Source organism: Salvelinus alpinus, chromosome 15 (assembly GCF_045679555.1).
Source record: "Salvelinus alpinus chromosome 15, SLU_Salpinus.1, whole genome shotgun sequence".
In the NCBI taxonomy this organism is placed as follows: Eukaryota; Metazoa; Chordata; class Actinopteri; order Salmoniformes; family Salmonidae; genus Salvelinus; species Salvelinus alpinus.
In genome coordinates this window covers 55,816,648-55,833,807 of record NC_092100.1, presented here as the reverse complement: position 1 = coordinate 55,833,807, position 17,160 = coordinate 55,816,648, and the positions used below count along the sequence as shown (strand labels likewise).

The window sequence follows — 17,160 nt, the reverse complement described above, 5'->3', positions numbered from 1 at the left end:
TTTCAATAGGCTTGCTGTCACGTATTAAATCGATGTTTGTCAAAGAGGATGACTAGACATTTGCCCAACGCACCAACTCTGGTCTAAGCTAGTTCCAAAATCAATGTATCTGCCCTGACAATTATGCACCATTACGCACACAACATGGAGCAGCGGACATTGTGTTAACGTGTTACTTTTAAATCAGTGTCAATAGTAAAGAGTAAGGCCTAACTCAACAATCTATTCACTACAGACTATCCCATTTTGCCTCAGTAACTTTCTCTCTCGCACACTCATACGCTTTAGAATTAGCCATGACGTCACTTGAAATGTAGAGTAGTTGGAGAGTTACAATATTGCCATGTGTGTTATAATCGAAAGCTACTTGTTGGCCATCGGCGGGTAGATAGAGAGAGAGAGAGAGAGAGAGAGAGAGAGAGAGAGAGAAAGAGAGAGAGAGAGAGAGAGAGAGAGAGAGAGAGAGAGAGAAAGGAGGAGAGTAAAGCGTGTTTACACAGACGGTGAACCGCCTGGGGAATCGTAGGGGAGAGGAAGTCGGCCGGCTCTCTGTCTGCCTGCTCCAACTTCCTGCAAAAAAAAAAAAAAAAAGCCTGGATCTTATTTCAGTCCAGCAGAGCTGTGTAGCCTAACTAGACGACAGTCAGCATGGAAAAACAAGGGATCATACCAATTTAATCATAAAAGTTTTGTAAGGAGGGGAAGGAAAGGCAAGCAAGATATCGCAGGTAATGTGAAAACAAGGGATTTGCGTTTATTATTAGGTTATTATGTTTTTTTTATGGATGGCTTTGATAGAGAAAATGGGACATATATTTGAATGTGAGTGGTTGAATTAGGTATTAGGTCTCTGTTATTGTAGATGATAGCCTATATTTGGTGTGAGCAGGAGAATGACATAGTTTGTTTGTAGCCTAACCAAAGTTCGACGGACATAAACTTGTACGTATTGTTGCTGTTTATTCACATTGCTGTGTATTCATATTTATTCAACTGTAAACTCAATGTGCCAGAGGAAAAGTTTCTGGTTTGTCTCGTACGGAGTACACCACATTTCTAAGAGCTTCCGGTTTGAATCTGTCTGGTAGTGAACATCTTGAAAATGAATCAGTAAGGCCGAAAAAGAAATAGACAGTCTTGGAGAGTCTGCTTATTTCTACTCCGTATAATCCTATCTCCCTTGTGAATTATATTTTAATAGTCTATTCTAAAGGAAGAGAACGAGACAGACAGACATATAAATAGATCATTAAAAAAAGGGGGTACAACAGCGCTACCTAGATTCAACTGAACATACAGCAGCTTGTGCTTCACCTTCTGAGGCTATGCAAAGACTACGGCGCTTGCTCGCGATGTCTGGTTGGATTTTCCAGCGACGGACTGTGAATGTGAACAGGAAGAGAGCAGATTTAGTCATGGCTAAGTAATGTCTGCACACAGCACCTAATCACATTAGGAGTTTCCGTTCCCCAAACACTGGATGGCTTTGTACGGCGGCGCACCAGCAGTGTGACTTTTCAATCGTAGGCGACACTCTGAGCATCTGCAAAAGAGGCAAAGGATATTCACAACTCACAGCTTTGTGTGGGTGGCTAGGGTGAAGGGACAGGGGCTGGCTGTCGCAATTGTCGCATTAGAGACGGGGAGAGAGAGACTGGGAGACCGGAGGGAGAAAGAGAGGAAGACAGAGAAAGAAAGGGAGGGGGGACAGGGGCGTTTTTAGAACATGTCATTCATGTCAAAAGTGAAATAAAAGACGATTAATTTAGTACACAAGAACTCTGACTAACCAGCAAGAGCATGATTCTTATGACAAAGATGTCAGATGTGTTGTAATGAGTGCTGAGGTGATGTGGAAAGTACAACTCAAATAACCTTGAACATAGAACACTCTACCAAACAGTAATGTGTTGTCTCAGTACATGTCCCAGGGGTGGAGTGGGAGGACAGTTTGACTTGATCTCATGACCCAGGCAGAGTCGGAAGTGGAAGAGGATTGGGGAAATGCTCTCATAGTGCGGGATCCCCCACTCCCTACCATACATATGCCCTTGAAAGTAGAATAGGAGGAAGTCCTGACTTTGACAGTTTTGTGTGTTTCACATGGCAGATAGAAAACACTAGGGATCGATTGTGCCAGAAACATGTTGAATCAGCTTTGACGGTGTGTGTGGGGGACGGTTTCAACCTGGTCTCAGAGCATTTCATATAACTCTGTATGTAAATCTGAGAAATGCCATTTAGTATGATATGTTGTGTTTCGTATGGTATGTATTCATTTGTGGATGTCCATCACCCATTTCGTATGATATGTTACGAATTACAATTCGTATTATGTTGCAAATTTGCAAAATATGTTACGAATTTGCGAAACATAAGATATGTTACGATTTAGCAAAACGTATGATATTTTACAAATTCTAGCTAGGTGGTAACTTTAGCTAGGCTAGGGGTTAGGATTAGGGGTTAGGGTTAATGTTAGGGTTTAGTTTAAGCGTTAAGTTAAAGGGTTAAGGTTAGGGGAATGGTTAGCTAAAAGGGTTAAGGTTAGGGTTAGTTGAAGGGTTAGCTAAAATGGTTAGGGTTTGGAGAAACATGCTAAGTAGCTAAAAAGTAGTAAGTAACTAAAAAGTTGCTAATTAGCTCAAATGCTAAAGTTGTCCGTGATGAGATTCAAACTCACTAGACATTCGCGTTAATTGCCCACCTATCCACCCCGACCAACCACCATACTTTCGTTTTTGGCCTTAAGTAACCATCTGTCTTATGTAACCATACGAAACGTAACATATTTACTAAATGGAGTGTCTCAGATTTACGTACAGAATAATACGAAATGCTTTGAGACCAGGTTGGGGTGTGTGTGTGGCTGTGTGTGTGTGTGTGTGTGTGTGTGTGTGTGTGTGTGTGTGTGTGTGTGTGTGTGTGTGTGTGTGTGTGTGTGTGTGTGTGTGTGTGTGTGTGTGTGTGTGTGTGTGTGTGTGTGTGTGTGTGTGTGTGTGTGTGTGTGCGCGTGTGTGTGTGTGTACAGTGTCTTCAAAAAGCATTCAAAACCCTTGACCTTTTTCCACATTTTGTTGTGTTACTGCCTGAATTCAAAATGAATGAAACTGGCCAACACACAATACCCCATCATGTCAAAGTGGAGTAATGTTCTTCTATATTTTTACAAATGAATTAAAAATTAAAATCTGAACTGTCTTGAGTCAATTAATATTCAAACCCTTTGTATGGCAAACCTAAATATGTTCAGGAGTAAAAATGTGAATAACAAGACACATAATCATTTGTATAAACTCAATCTGTGTGCAATAACAGTGTTTAACATGATTTTTGAATGACTGCCTCATCTCTGTACGACACACGTACAATTATCTGTAAGGTCCCTCAGTCAAGCAGTGAATTTCAAACAGATTCAACCAAGGTATTCCAATGCCTTGCAAAGAAGGGAACCTATTGGTAGATGGGTAAAAAAAAAAGCAGACATTGAATATCCCTTTGAGCATGGTGAAGTTGTTCATTACACTTTGAATGGTGTATTGATACACCCAGTCACTACAAAGATACAGACGTCCTTCCTAACACAGTTGCCGGAGAGGAAGGAAACCGCTAAGGGGTTTCACCATGATGCCAATGTTGACTTTAAAACAGTTACAGAGTTTAATGGCAGTGATAGAAGAAAACTGAGGATCGATCAACAACATTGTAGTTACTCTACAATACTAACCTAATTGACAGAGTGAAAAGAAGGAAGCTTGTACAGAATACAAATATTCCCAAACATGCATCCTGTAAAGTAATACTGCAAAACATGTGGCAAAGCAATTCACTTTTTGTCCTGAATACAAAGTGTTATGTTTGGGGCAAATCCAATACAACACATTACTGAGTACCACTCTCCATATTTTCAAGCACAGTGGTGGCTGCATCATGTTATGGGTATGCTTGAAATCGTTAAGGACTGGGGAGTTTTTCAGGATAAAAAAGAAACGGAATGGAGCTAAGCACAGGAAAAATCCTAGAGGATATCCTGGTTCAGTCTGCTTTCCACCAGACATTGGGAGATGAATTCCCCTTTCAGCAGGACAAAAACCTAAAACACAAAGCCAAATCGACACTGGAGTTGCTTACCAAGAAGACAGTGAATGTTCCTGAGTGGCCGAGTTACAGTTTTAACTTAAATCTGCTTGTAAATCTATGGCAAGACCTGAAAACGGTTGCCTAGCAATGATCAACAACCAATTTGACAGAGCTTGAAGAATTTTGGAAATAATAATGGACAAATATTGTACAATCCAGGTGTTCACAGCTCTTAGAGACCTACCCAGAAAGACTCACAGCTGTAATCGCTGCCAAAGGTGCTTTTACAAAGTATTGACTCAGGGGAGTGAATACTTAAGGAAATTAGATATTCAGTATTTAATTTTCATACATTTTCAAACATTTATAATAACAGTTTTCAGTTTGACATTATGGGGCATTGTGTGTAGACGGGTGACAAAAAAAATCTATTTAATCCATTTTGAATTTAGGCTGTACACAATTTTTTGGGGAATAAGACAAGGGTATGAATATCAAATCAAATCAAATTTATTTATATAGCCCTTCGTACATCAGCTGATATCTCAAAGTGCTGTACAGAAACCCAGCCTAAAACCCCAAACAGCAAGCAATGCAGGTGTAGAAGCACGGTGGCTAGGAAAAACTCCCTAGAAAGGCCAAAACCTAGGAAGAAACCTAGAGAGGAACCAGGCTATGAGGGGTGGCCAGTCCTCTTCTGGCTGTGCCAGGTGGAGATCATAACAGAACATGGCCAAGATGTTCAAATGTTCATAAATGACCAGCATGGTCACATAATAATAATCACAGTAGTTGTTGAGGGTGTAGCAAGTCAGCACCTCAGGAGTAAATGTCATGAATACTCTCTGAAGGCACTGTATGTACTATGAACATGTGTGTATACGTGTGTGTACGTATGTGTGTGTGAGTAAGTGTGTGTGTGTACTATGTTCATGTGTATGTACGTTTGTTTGTACGTACGTGTGTCTGGGTGTGTATGTGTACGTGTGTGGTGTACAGTACGTGTGTCTGGGTGTGTATGTGTACGTGTGTGGTGTACAGTACGTGTGTGTGTAGTTGAGAAGGCATTAATTGATCAGGGTCACTGACATTTCACTTTTCTCATCACAACAACAATCAGTGAGTTTGCCTGTCTCAGCTGTTGAAAGAGAGACAGACGAGAACAATTTCCCAGGGTCATGTCCAAAAAGGCACCCAATTCCCTATGAAGTGCACTACTTCTGATCAGACTAGTCTGTGTGCTAGTCTCGGTTCTACCAGGCAGACAGGGGCTCATAGGGATACACATTCCTTTACTAAACGACAAACCCACCCTGGTCTCTCTCTCTTTCTCTCTCTCTGGGCCCGTCATACTTCCTGTAGCCTCAGCCAGGTTGGACCGCACATACTTCTGGTTTGAGCTGTTGTTCCTGCTTTTCTTTTTCTTTTTCTCTCTCTCATCTGCTAGTCTGTTACTTTACACTACACACTAATCAGTACTGTTATATTCCACACTATGGCTTTTCTTTACATTACAAATATCACAGTACAGGCCACTACAATGTAATACCACAGATAGAACAATGAGCCAGATATTTCACCAGAGTTATTGATGTGAAGCATCCGCTTGGCGTTTACACTCACTACCAATTATGGTAGTGAGAGGAAGCCCAGTGCCCGGCAGTGGGAGAAGATGGAACAAGATGGATTTTGGCCGACGTTCTGCACATTTTTCTCATCGATGAAACATCTGATCTCAATACACTTTTCTGTTCCCAAAACTAGAATCTGTTATGAACAGAGTGGATTAAGTTATGTAGACTTTACCCTTTGCCAAAAATTGCGTTGTTTAGAAGGAGTGCACAGGCGAATTGAGTTATTGCACACGCGGACCTCACAGAGGAGGTGTTCCCTAGCGGAAATATACAGGCGCGTGTTATAATGCGCCAATAGGAACTCGCCAGCTCGTGCTTGGCTCTGCCCACTGTTCCCATTGGAAACAGCAGGTTATGGTCTATCTTGTTTGAGTCATAAAGAAATATGTGGTAATCCTTTAGGTCTGCTAAATGACTTAAATGTAAATGTAAATGTGTACAATACAGTAAATGCTTATTGATCCATTATAGAATCAACAGAAAATGGTATTTTATATATAGAATCCTTACAGTGGCTGGCCGTCACTCTCCGGTGGCTGGCCGGCTTATCTAACCTCCAGGCTACCGCTGCCCATGAACAGTACCGTAACCCTGGTCCCATGTTGATGATGTCAGTTGTGTTTGAGAAAGGTCCCCACTGGCAGACAGTTCATGTCCCTCTAGGTGTGAACAGTGCCATCGCGTTGCGGCAGTCCTTGGAACTTGCCAACAATTGTTGAAGTTGGATGATGTTGATGTTGGTGATGTTGATGTTGGTGATGTTGTCGCAGTCCCATACTGAGGATGTCGGGTGTGTTCTTCTAACCACGGCCCTTATAACCCTTGCTGTAGGTATGGACAGCGCCATCACGTTGTGGCAGTTCCTGCTGCAACTTCTCCTGGACCAGAGCCACAAGCACCTGATCTGCTGGACGTCCACTGACGGAGAGTTCAAGCTGCTCAAGTCAGAGGAGGTGGCCAAGCTGTGGGGGCTCCGCAAGAACAAGACTAATATGAACTACGACAAGCTGAGCAGAGCCCTGAGATACTACTATGACAAGGTGCAATACACTCGCACTACACTTACACATAATAACACTACCCCGACACTACACCAACTGTACTACACGTACATAACACGACCGACATGAACTATGAGAAACTAACCAGAGAGCTCATGTACTACTATGGCAAGGTAGAATACAATCATATCACAATGCATTCTTATTACAAAAAAAAGGATTCTCAAAAGGTTCTTTGGAGAGGTTCTTTCATCCAGATTATTTGTTTGGTTCTAAGTAGCACCTTTCTTTCAAACAGTGTACTCAAGCACACACAAGTATCTATGATTTTTTTTTTTTTTTTTTAACATTTGGTTCCATGTGACCTTTCTCAAAACATTACTTGAGTGAGCCCATTCACATCAGTGTTAAACACTCTCACATGGGGGGACAATCTCACTTGGTTGTTCTTCTTTTTCAACCAAAGATCCCCACCGGGAGATAGTTCCACTTCCTCTTCTCACCTTACCAACAGCACAGCCATATACAGTGGTGCGTCTCTCAAACACATGTACGGGCCATTTTGCAATCATTTTGGGTGGCTTTGCTAGAATATTTCGATGACAGAAATGTGGTGAAATCAAAATGGCCCCGTCGACACTGAACATTCAGAGTTCTGTAATTCATTGACAACAGAAATTGAAATGTGTATGGTTGTTGTCGGCGTATAAATGTGTAACAGAGCTTTTGATTATTAACGAAGGAATATGAAGAAAATGCGAGGTAAATCAGGGACTCATTTGAAGGTTCAACCTGCACACTAATCCCACCCTCCTCTCTGTTCCAGAACATCATCAAGAAAGTCATCGGACAGAAGTTTGTCTACAAGTTTGTCTCATTCCCGGAGATCCTGAAGATGGACCCTGCGGCAGTAGAGATGGGCTTGACGTCCGGCATGGTGACCCTCCATGAGGATGACGTCCAGGACATAGACGTAGAGGAGGATGAGGAGGAGGCACAGCAGCAGAGGAGAGCCGTGGGGGCAGCGTTGGGGGCGGCTGCTGCGGCTCAGCAGGCTGCGTGTCGTAACGACTACCTCCGCTCTGGTCTCTACTCCTCCTTCAGCGTCAGCTCCCTCCATCATCCTCCAGAGGAGCTGCTCAGAGCCTTGAGGGAGAGGCAGGAGAGACAGCAGGACGAAGCCCGGTCCGGAGTCATCCGCTTCGGGGCTGGTACCACAGAGAGAACTCCGCCCTCACCCTCCCTCATCAAGCCTTCATCACAATCCTTCAGCATCCACAGTCCATCGAAACCCTCCCCCCTCCACCACCATCACCACCGGCGCTCCCCGTCCGCCTCCCCACCCAGCCCTAACCCCCAGCCGGGACCAGGGCGAGGAGGCTGGAGCCCAGAGGCTGAAGAGGAGGAGGGGGAGGACTCTGACCAGGGGGCCCAGCCCTTGAATCTCTCCTCAGGGCACAGAGAGAGAGAGAGGGCCCTGCAGCCTCCGGAGAAGAGGACCAGTGGTGGTAGTAGGGGTAGTGGTAGTAGTCATGGAGACAGGGAACATGGACTCCCACCCAAAACAAAGAAGCCCAAAGCCCTAGAGATCCCTGCCCACTCCCTGCTCCTGACAGGAAGTGACATTGGCTCCATAGCTCTTAACAGTCCCGCCCTGCCGTCCGGGTCCCTCACCCCGGCCTTCTTCACTGCACAGGTGAATTCTACTGCTATATAGCATGTTATAGGCTACTTGGCAGAAGCTTTTATCTAAAGCGTATTGTGTTGCAGTGATTTTCTATTTCCATCTCATCTGTACTGTTGCCTGTCTGGCCGTGGGGGGATGGGCATTATATTTTCTCAATTGTCAAAAAATAACTGAAAAAACTGACCAGGTAGAAGCCAGCCTACTCTATTAGAAAAAAATAGTTCCAAAAGGGTTCTTTGGCTGTTCCCATAGGATAATCCTTTTTGGTTCCAGGTATAACCATCATGGGTTCCAAGTAGAACCCTCTGTGGAAAGGGTTCTACATAGAACCCAAAAGGGGTTCTACCGGGAACCAAAAAGGGTTCTTCAAAGGATTTTCCTGTGGGGACAGCCGAAGAACCCTTTTAGGTTCTAGGGATCACCTTTTGTTCTAATAATGACTTTCCAATATTATTGTTTTCAGTCTTTTCCAATCAGTGTAGATTAAGGAAAGGAGACGAGGAGAGGACATATTTTTTAGACAGAGGAGAAAGAGCCATGGATCTTATCCAGACCTGAGGTCATCAGTCTCCCTAAAGTCCAGCTAAAGTAGCAAGGCTCTGCCACTGGCCACAGTCTGGCTCTGGAAACACTTATAGATGATATGGGCCATGGAAGATCCTGGGCCACTCTTCAGTACAATTTTATTGAGCTTACTCTCTGTTAAAAAGTTGCATTCCAACTCAAGCAGCATTAAAAATCCACATCACAAAGACGCATTTTTTTTTACAATGTTTCTTTTTTGTGAAAAAGTTATCAGTATCCCTGCTAGGCCACATTTGCATCATCATTACACCAGAACAGAAAACTTCTGCACACAGTGAGATACAGCCTATACAGCAGGGATCATCAACTAGACTCAGCCACGGGCCGATTTTCTCATGAACGGCTGGAGGGTGGGCCAGAACAATTACAAATCATTTGTAGGCTGCAAATTGAAGCCCAAACAGATATGTTTGACTAAAACGAAATAATTTCAAACCTTGCTAACATTTGTATACAATCGCGTGTCTCTTTATTATGTGGGGAATTCTTGGCAACCGATTTCTTAAATTAATGTCACTTGGAGATTATTTCCTGGTGTTTTTACAGTTGTTTTTGTCCAACAATGAATTTTTTTTTTTTTAATTTTTTAAAATGAAGAATTGGGGGGCCAAATAAAAACACCCACGGGCCAAATTCGGGCCCACGTGCCACCAATTGGGGAACCCTGATACACAGCAACAACAGAGCTGAACAACACCAACAGTTTATTGGGGTGCAAAGTGAGATCAGAGGGAAAAACCCGAGATTTACACAAAGCCTGTCCTCATTAGAGAGAGAGGGAGCGAGAAAGAGAGTGAGAGAGAGAAAAATGAGAAAGACAGAGAAAGAGGGGAAGAGGCCCTAATTGATGCCATATGCTCCAATCATTCCATTAATAGTGAAGGAAAAAGGCAGGCAGACCAGGCTCTGCTCTGCTCCCCCAACAAAACAGGCTTATTTCTCTCTCTGGAGGTGAATTAATTCAAACATATGGTGCTCTCTAGCCTCTGCAAGCGTTCCAAGGAAGGGCTGTGATGCCTAAGGAGTGAAACCCTAATCCACAACAATCACCCCTCTCCCCACTACCTCGCCCCTGTATCAAAAGGAGAAACCACAGACATTTGTTTTTGCTGTTCATAATAACACCAAGCTGAGAGAAATTACCATTTTAAATTTCAGGATGTTTTCACATTGAGTCACCTTATAAAAAAAGTGAATACTACTTTCAAAATGTATTATACCTCAAGTGAAGTTTTTTTTATTTCAAACAGTTGTCATTGCAGTTACTACCACTGATCCAAATCTCACATACTCTTTACTATCTCTGCACCCCCCTCCCCCTCTTCCTTCTCCCTCCCTAGACTCCGTCTGGCCTGCTGCTGGCTCACAGCCCTCTGTTATCAGGCATCCACTTCTGGAGCAGTCTTAGTCCCATAGCCCCTCTGAGCCCTGCACGGCTCCAAGGACACGGATCTCTGTTCCAGGTAAGCATGAGAAGGGAAAGAGGGGAGAGGAGGAGGGAGAGGGTAAGGAGGGAGAGCGATAAAGGAAGGGAGAGAGCAGTCTTAGTCCCATAGCCCTTTCTGAGCCCTGCACGGCTCCAAGGACACGGATCTCTGTTCCAGGTAAGCAAGAGAAGGGAAAGAGGGGAGAGGAGGAGGGAGAGGGTAAGGAGGGAGAGCGATAAAGGAAGGGAGAGAGAGCAGCCTGTGTCCTGTAGCCACTCTGAGCCCGGGCACGGCTGCAAGGCCATTGATCACTGTTCCAGGTAAGCAAGAGAAGGAGCGAGGGAGGGAGACGTTAGGGGAAAGAAAAGAGAAGTGCTGAATGGACCGTTTGTTCGTTTACTGAAGCTTGTTTGTTTATTCCTGAAGACTTGTTCCTCTATCTGTTGACATTCTCCATCCAACAGCATAGTGTATGCAAATGTGTGTCAGGCAGAATAAATGTCAGCATTTCTCTCCATGTCTCCCTTTCTCAAAACCCTTGACCTGCCCTGGTAATATTAACACGTAACGTTTTCCACGTTCCTCTTCATCCATTTGATCTCAAGTACACTTACCTGTAATTCCACATTCCAGGTCATTTTAAGATGTTCTATTATGGGGTACTTAGTGTGTGTGTGACGTAGACAACAAGATGAGGCGACATGAGCGGTCTTTGTTACTGACTGAGTTTGACTGCAGTAACAGAGTCTGACCTGGCGAGGTGTGTTACTTTAGGAGAAGTTTTCTCGTCTCTCAAGTCAGTATACCTCCGTCCAGCGGTTCCGGAGGTGTCCAGTTTCAGGACTCTGCAAATGCAGACAGGGAGAGGATATCCTGTGAATACTTCCTGTTTGAGCCCAAGGGAGCCGAGGCAGACTGAACAGTGTGGACAGGTTTCTGAGGGGGCGGATCCTGGACCACATCCAAAATGGAACCCTATCCTCTATATAGTATGCTACTTTTGAACAGAGCCTTATGGGCCAAAAGTAGTGCATTATGTCGGGAAGTGTGCCGTTTGGGAATGTAGGCCTGCTCCTCATTTGTGCAGCTAGGCTGCTAGCTAGCTCCCTCTGCTCCCATCAACACACGCACACAAGCCTAAGTGGCCTCTTTATGTACAATGCACTCACTTCTCCCTCTATACAGCCTGTTGTGGTGGTAGAAACGATCAGAGAGGAGTGAGAAGGGAGGGAAGGAAGGAAGAGGCACACAGTGCATAGAACAACAGGAAACCGGGAAACTGGACCAGTGACAACACGACAGTTCCTCTCGTGATAGGAGCATTGGCAGAGAGACCTGGCAAAGGCTTCTGTGAAGTGAAAACATTGTGAATTTGTTGGAAGATATAAAGCACTCGAGGGCAGCATTAAATACAGTGTACAGGCCTCTTTTTTCTTCATCCACACTTCTGTTTGCCAAGCACTAGTTTTAGAAAGTTTGGGATGTACAGCATACTGACACTTGAGTAGCATTGGCTGAATGCTCTCTCTCTCCACAGTTTCCCAGTCTAATGAATGGACACCTCCCGGTCCCCCTGCCAAACCTGGATGGGTCCCCCTCCCCCCTGCTCCTGTCCTCTGCCAATCACAAGTCCTGATTCAGACTCTCAAAACCCAAACCAGCCTGTTGGTTCTACTTTGATCATCAAGCATCTCTTCTCAAAGGACTCATCATTAGTCTTCTGTTTATTTACAGGCAAACTTGCTTTTGATTTTGGGGGGTCTCAAAAACTCCACATCATCCACCTCTATAAGTAGTAGTATTATCAGCATCTTCATCGTTAGCCTTCAGTTTCTGCAAAATTATTTTACGATGTAAATACTCATGATTGACTCTGCATTACATGGCATGTTGACCTCACTTTTTATTGCACTTAAGTTGGTTAAAGTTCCAGTTGCGTCGTTGAAAGCACTTGGTTAAAGCCATTACACCATGAGGTCTGTGAGACCTCTGGCGTGTTATAATTAAGTACACTTCCACAGCAGGACCCTGTCCAAGTGGACAATGGTTAGGGTTAGCCTGTCTCTAAGGTCTGTTTGTTCCATCTTGACAATGGTGTGACAGCGAAGAAGACGGCAACACAGCACAAACAGGTCTAGGACCAGGCTAGTTAAGCATAGCTTAGCGATGTTTAACAACATGTAAGACAGGATCCACATGTCAGCTACCAACTTCCCTCTCCAAGCACAGGGCTTGGTTGTTTTAATCTTGTAAAAATGATATTTCTTTTTGTCTTTTTTATGATCTTCATAACAGAATGTGAAACATTGTTTCCATTGAATTGTATTATATGCAGTGTGCTTTTCAAATAGTACCAGCTGTGCCTTTTTAAAATGTTCGATTTTTCCTCCTTAAAAAAGAAAAGAAAAAGTTCTATAAAGAGGAGATTCCAAATCAATGAAAAAGCTTTGTAACACTTTGTAATGTTTTTGTTATGCAGTATATATTCTGTATCATTTTATATGGGTGAAAAGTGTTGTTGTTTTGAATAAACCTGGAGGCATTGAATGCTGCAACTCTGTCTGTCTGTCTGTCTGTCTGTCTGTCTGTCTGTCTGTCTGTCTGTCTGTCTGTCTGTCTGTCTGTCTGTCTGTCTGTCTGTCTGTCTGTCTGTCTGTCTGTCTGTGAGTGATAGAGGCTAACTAGAGGAACAGATGGAGCAGAAGTAACACATCAGAAGTAGAAGTATTTTTCATCTTCAGTTTAATTGTATTTTCTCTGGAGAAAAAAAATCAAGCTCAAATAAAAAAAGGAGGGCATCCCAACAACATGCCACACCAATAATAACAATGATCCACAAATAAACTTTATGTAATAGTATCATAAAAGGTAACAGGTAACACTGTTAAGTAGACCATATGCAAACTCAGTACTGTATTCACCTAGGGGAAAAACTAGGCCTGTATTCATAAAGCGTCTCCGGGTAGGAGTGCTGATCTAGGATCAGGTCCTCCCAGTCCATGTAATGTTACTCATAGTCTCTTCTCCGAGCCGCTGGAGCGCGCAGAGCCGAGTGCCCAGAGTCTTATTCATTCTGATCATAAAAGGTATAACTGATCCGAGATCAGCACTCCTACTCTTGAAATGCTTCATAAATATGGGCCGTGGACTAGTACTAAGAGCACCCTGAATATAATTGGAAGGGTCCATCCGAAATAGCACCCTATACTCAACTACCTTTGACTAGAAGCCCATAGGCTCTGGTCAAAAGAAGTGCACTATACAAGGAGTAGGATGCTATTTCGGAAGCAACCAAGAAGTTCAGTGACTGTATGTGTACTTCTTTTCCCCATACAGAGCATGCATGCAACACAATTACGATGAAAGCAATCCAAAATAAGGAACCATTTTACAGATGGATGAAGGAGGGTCGGAATGAATGAATGGATGGATGACAGTGGTTGGACAGTACAGTGGGATTTCAGCTCCGCTCACACACCCTTCATGACAGACAAAGTTTGGTGCAATAGAGAGAAGAGTTGTCATCATGTTGTGGTAAAATACGCGATCCAGGTCGCCTACTGTACACTGTCGTCACGTTGTGCAGGGTGTTAGATTGTCAGGTCATATTGATATATTTACTGCAATTTTAAAAACACAGTACGGTGGAAGCTCCAGTTCTACATTGTTTATACCCACTAACAACGATGTGAACCTGTTTTCACCAAGTCAATCACTGCTCCCATATCTGCTATCCAAATGGAGGTACCGTATTTCAGGTTGACCACAGCTGGATATGGTCAGGGCTGAACTGGCCTCAACAGTATCTTGTGAAATGAAAGGTCCAGAAATATGGATGATGTTTGAATACATCACCATGCACGTCAACAGATAAGAGAACATCCAAAACGTCAGACTGCAACAGCGAAGATGTCGGTCGGGTCAGGGTTGGTCGGGGTCTGTCTGTCTGTCTTACACTCACACTTAGAGGAGTTTTGAGGTGGAAATAATATAAATAAATGATGACAAAACCACAAAAAGAATAAAACACCACTTCAAAATAATGAAAAATCTATACACATTGCATGTTTTGTTTTTTAAAGTGACTGAGCCAGTTAGAATCTTCTAGACAGTAGTTGGATTTTTAGCAGCAAATTCTCTATTCCCCAATAAATATAAATGTATAAACCTCTCTTTTATTGGGCCAGTTTCACTGGGCCAGAACCCCAGGGGCCAAACCGTACTGTAGATAGGGGACCCTGGCAGATGGAGGGGGGGCCACGTAGAGGGAGGAGGGATGGGGGGTTATCCTACCCCCCTGGCCCTTGTAGACATCCATCTCTGGGACTGAACTATCTCTGACTGTATGACTATACAGTTAGCTGTTGAACAGGAACCTAGAAGAGCATGCTCTGCCTTCTGTTCCTGCCGTTGCCTAAGGGATAAAACAAAAGCAAAGCACAAATTCATAATTTTAAGGGACTACTGTGGTTTTATCATAAACCACTAGGTAAATGAAGACTATTAGGTGATAATAAATAAACACCTTTTTTCAGGGTATTAATGTATATTTAAATATCTTTTTATTATTGTTTTTCGTTTTTGAAAAACGGAAACATAATAGGTATTAATATTGATCCCTGGGGGACACCACTCACCTGACTCGGGATAGTTAGAGTTCCTATAGCCAGGATCTCTCTGCAGTTGGACCTCCTTCAGCGTAAATAGGGATATGCCTGAGACACACACACACATGCAAAAGAGAGAAAAGGAAAAAAGATAAGGAACCCACACCCCGCAGAACAGCGTTACCGTAGCCAGAACAATTAGATGTCCATATTTAGAACACTCAGAGCTTTGTTACACAGTTGCAGCTGACTACTTGAGTGTGCAGACTGCCGACTCATATCACTGGAACAGTAAGCAGAGCCTGCCAAGTCTCCAGCCCTGCTTCCATCTCATCACTCACTCTCTGGCAGTGTGTATGCGTGCGTCCCCAGGCTCTTGAAGTAGGGCTGTCTCATTGACTCGTCTGCAGACATCCGCTTCTTGGACTCGTACTGGAAAAGCAACGACAGAGAAACATTACAATGTGTGTGTGTGTGTGTGTGTGTGTGTGTGTGTGTGTGTGTGTGTGTGTGTGTGTGTGTGAGTTAATGAGTTAATGTGTTTTTAACCGTCCCTATTCAAATATAGTGGAACTCACTTTTAGAAATGAAAGCAGGAGGTCGATGCCGTCAGTGTCCAACCTGAGAACAGAGAATCACAGAGAGAGAGAGAGAGAGAGAGAGAGAGTTAGAGAGAGAGAGAGGCAGAGAGAAACAGGGAGAGAGAGAGAAATACAGAGGGGGAAGAGACAAGGGAGAGAACAGAGGGATAGGAGAGAGAGAAACAGAGGGAGAGAAAGACAGTGGGAGGGAAAGAGAGGCAGAGGCAGAGAGACACAGAGAGAGTGGGGGGGGGGGTAGAGAACAGAGGGAGGGGTGTTAGATCGGTGGGAGTGACTCATGGTGGTATAGCAAACTACAGGAAGGAAGCAGAGTCGACTATTCCACAGGATTTACTTCACAGGAAGTGAAGTGAACACACACACAGAAAGCAGCACAGCACACACTTTTGGAAAACTTTTCTCTTACAAAGTCCTTTTTTGAAAGCAGAACGGCCAAGGTACTTCACTAAAAAAGAAACACCTGGATTTTTACACATAAGCCATTTACTTTGGGGGCTGACAAGAGACATGTGGTGTAGCTACTTGTTTGTGGGAATCTGTGGAAATCACTAGGGAAAAGGCGTCTGATAAGGGGTGAAATCCTAACTTACATTCAAGTCAAATGGTCACTTAGTCATGCATTGGTGACAATTTGAGAACATCTTGTTCATGTTGTTAGGACCGTATTTGTTCATATTAACCCCCTCAGCTCCAACCCCAGGCAGGCAACCCTTACATACCTGGGTGCATGGTTGATAAGGGGCTGTGTCTTGTACTTGGGGAACTTGTAGGACTTGAACTCGTCCATGGAAGAGATCCCAGGCCAGCTGTCCTCTGTGGGTGTGCCTGTTTCAGGGCGGTGGGGGGGGAGAAGATTTTCAGACATACAGGTGAGCTTAAAGACCCAGTGCAGTCGAAAACATGATTCTCCTGTGCTTTATATACATTCCAACACTATGAGGTTGGAGTAATACTGTGAACTTGGGAGAATTATGATAATGCCCTTTTAGTGTAAGAGCTGTTTGAAAAGACAGCCTGAGTTGGAAGTCCCAAACCTCTTTGCCAATAACAGCTAATTTTCTGTTTTCTGTTTTCCACAGTCCAAGACAGTCCTAGCTAAATTAAACAACCACAGTACGGTACTTAATTGTTACCCATAAATTATTTGATATTGAGATAAAAACAGCTGCATTGGAGCTTTAATCATAAAAGATGACTGCCTATACAAAGACGTAGGTTAAAAATAGACTTGGATAAACTACTTTTCCAAAGACAATTGTATGTGTGGTGCTGTGACATATACAAGCAGACCGAAGTTATTAATAACACACAACAGTGCACAACATTCAATGACATATGTGAGAGAGAGCAGAGAGCGAATTGATTTAATCGTAGCATGTCATGTCGTATTGCGCTCCTGCCACCAGATGGCAGCACTCACCCAGCAGTCTAAAGATGAGATGCAGTTCATCCTCCACAGTAGAACCAGGGAACAGAGGCCTCCCGGCAGACATCTCGTAGAAGATACACCCCACACCCCTGGGGTCAGATGGATTAG

At 43.7% G+C, this 17,160-nt stretch overlaps 2 protein-coding genes across 3 annotated transcripts in view; one reads left to right on the top strand and one right to left on the bottom strand.

Annotated features, from left to right (window-relative positions):
- Positions 1-309: 309 nt before the first annotated feature.
- LOC139540384 (ETS domain-containing protein Elk-3-like) lies at positions 310-12,969 on the top strand. Its single transcript, XM_071344169.1, has 5 exons — positions 310-728; positions 6,546-6,754; positions 7,542-8,411; positions 10,328-10,450; positions 11,952-12,969. The coding sequence occupies exons 2-5, from the start codon at positions 6,548-6,550 to the stop codon at positions 12,048-12,050; spliced, it is 1,299 nt and encodes a 432-aa protein (XP_071200270.1). The 5' UTR covers positions 310-728; positions 6,546-6,547; the 3' UTR covers positions 12,051-12,969.
- Positions 12,970-13,139: 170 nt separating this feature from the next.
- LOC139540383 (cyclin-dependent kinase 17-like) overlaps positions 13,140-17,160 on the bottom strand; it is a 53,310-nt gene continuing 49,289 nt past the window's right edge. For both annotated transcript variants that reach the window (XM_071344167.1, XM_071344168.1), the window contains 6 exons: positions 17,044-17,141; positions 16,343-16,448; positions 15,600-15,642; positions 15,363-15,453; positions 15,052-15,129; positions 13,140-14,828 (listed from right to left, as the gene is read on the bottom strand). In XM_071344167.1, coding sequence (XP_071200268.1) covers positions 14,791-14,828; positions 15,052-15,129; positions 15,363-15,453; positions 15,600-15,642; positions 16,343-16,448; positions 17,044-17,141 — 454 coding nt within the window. In that variant the 3' untranslated portion in view covers positions 13,140-14,790. The remainder of the gene's footprint in view (positions 14,829-15,051; positions 15,130-15,362; positions 15,454-15,599; positions 15,643-16,342; positions 16,449-17,043; positions 17,142-17,160) is intronic.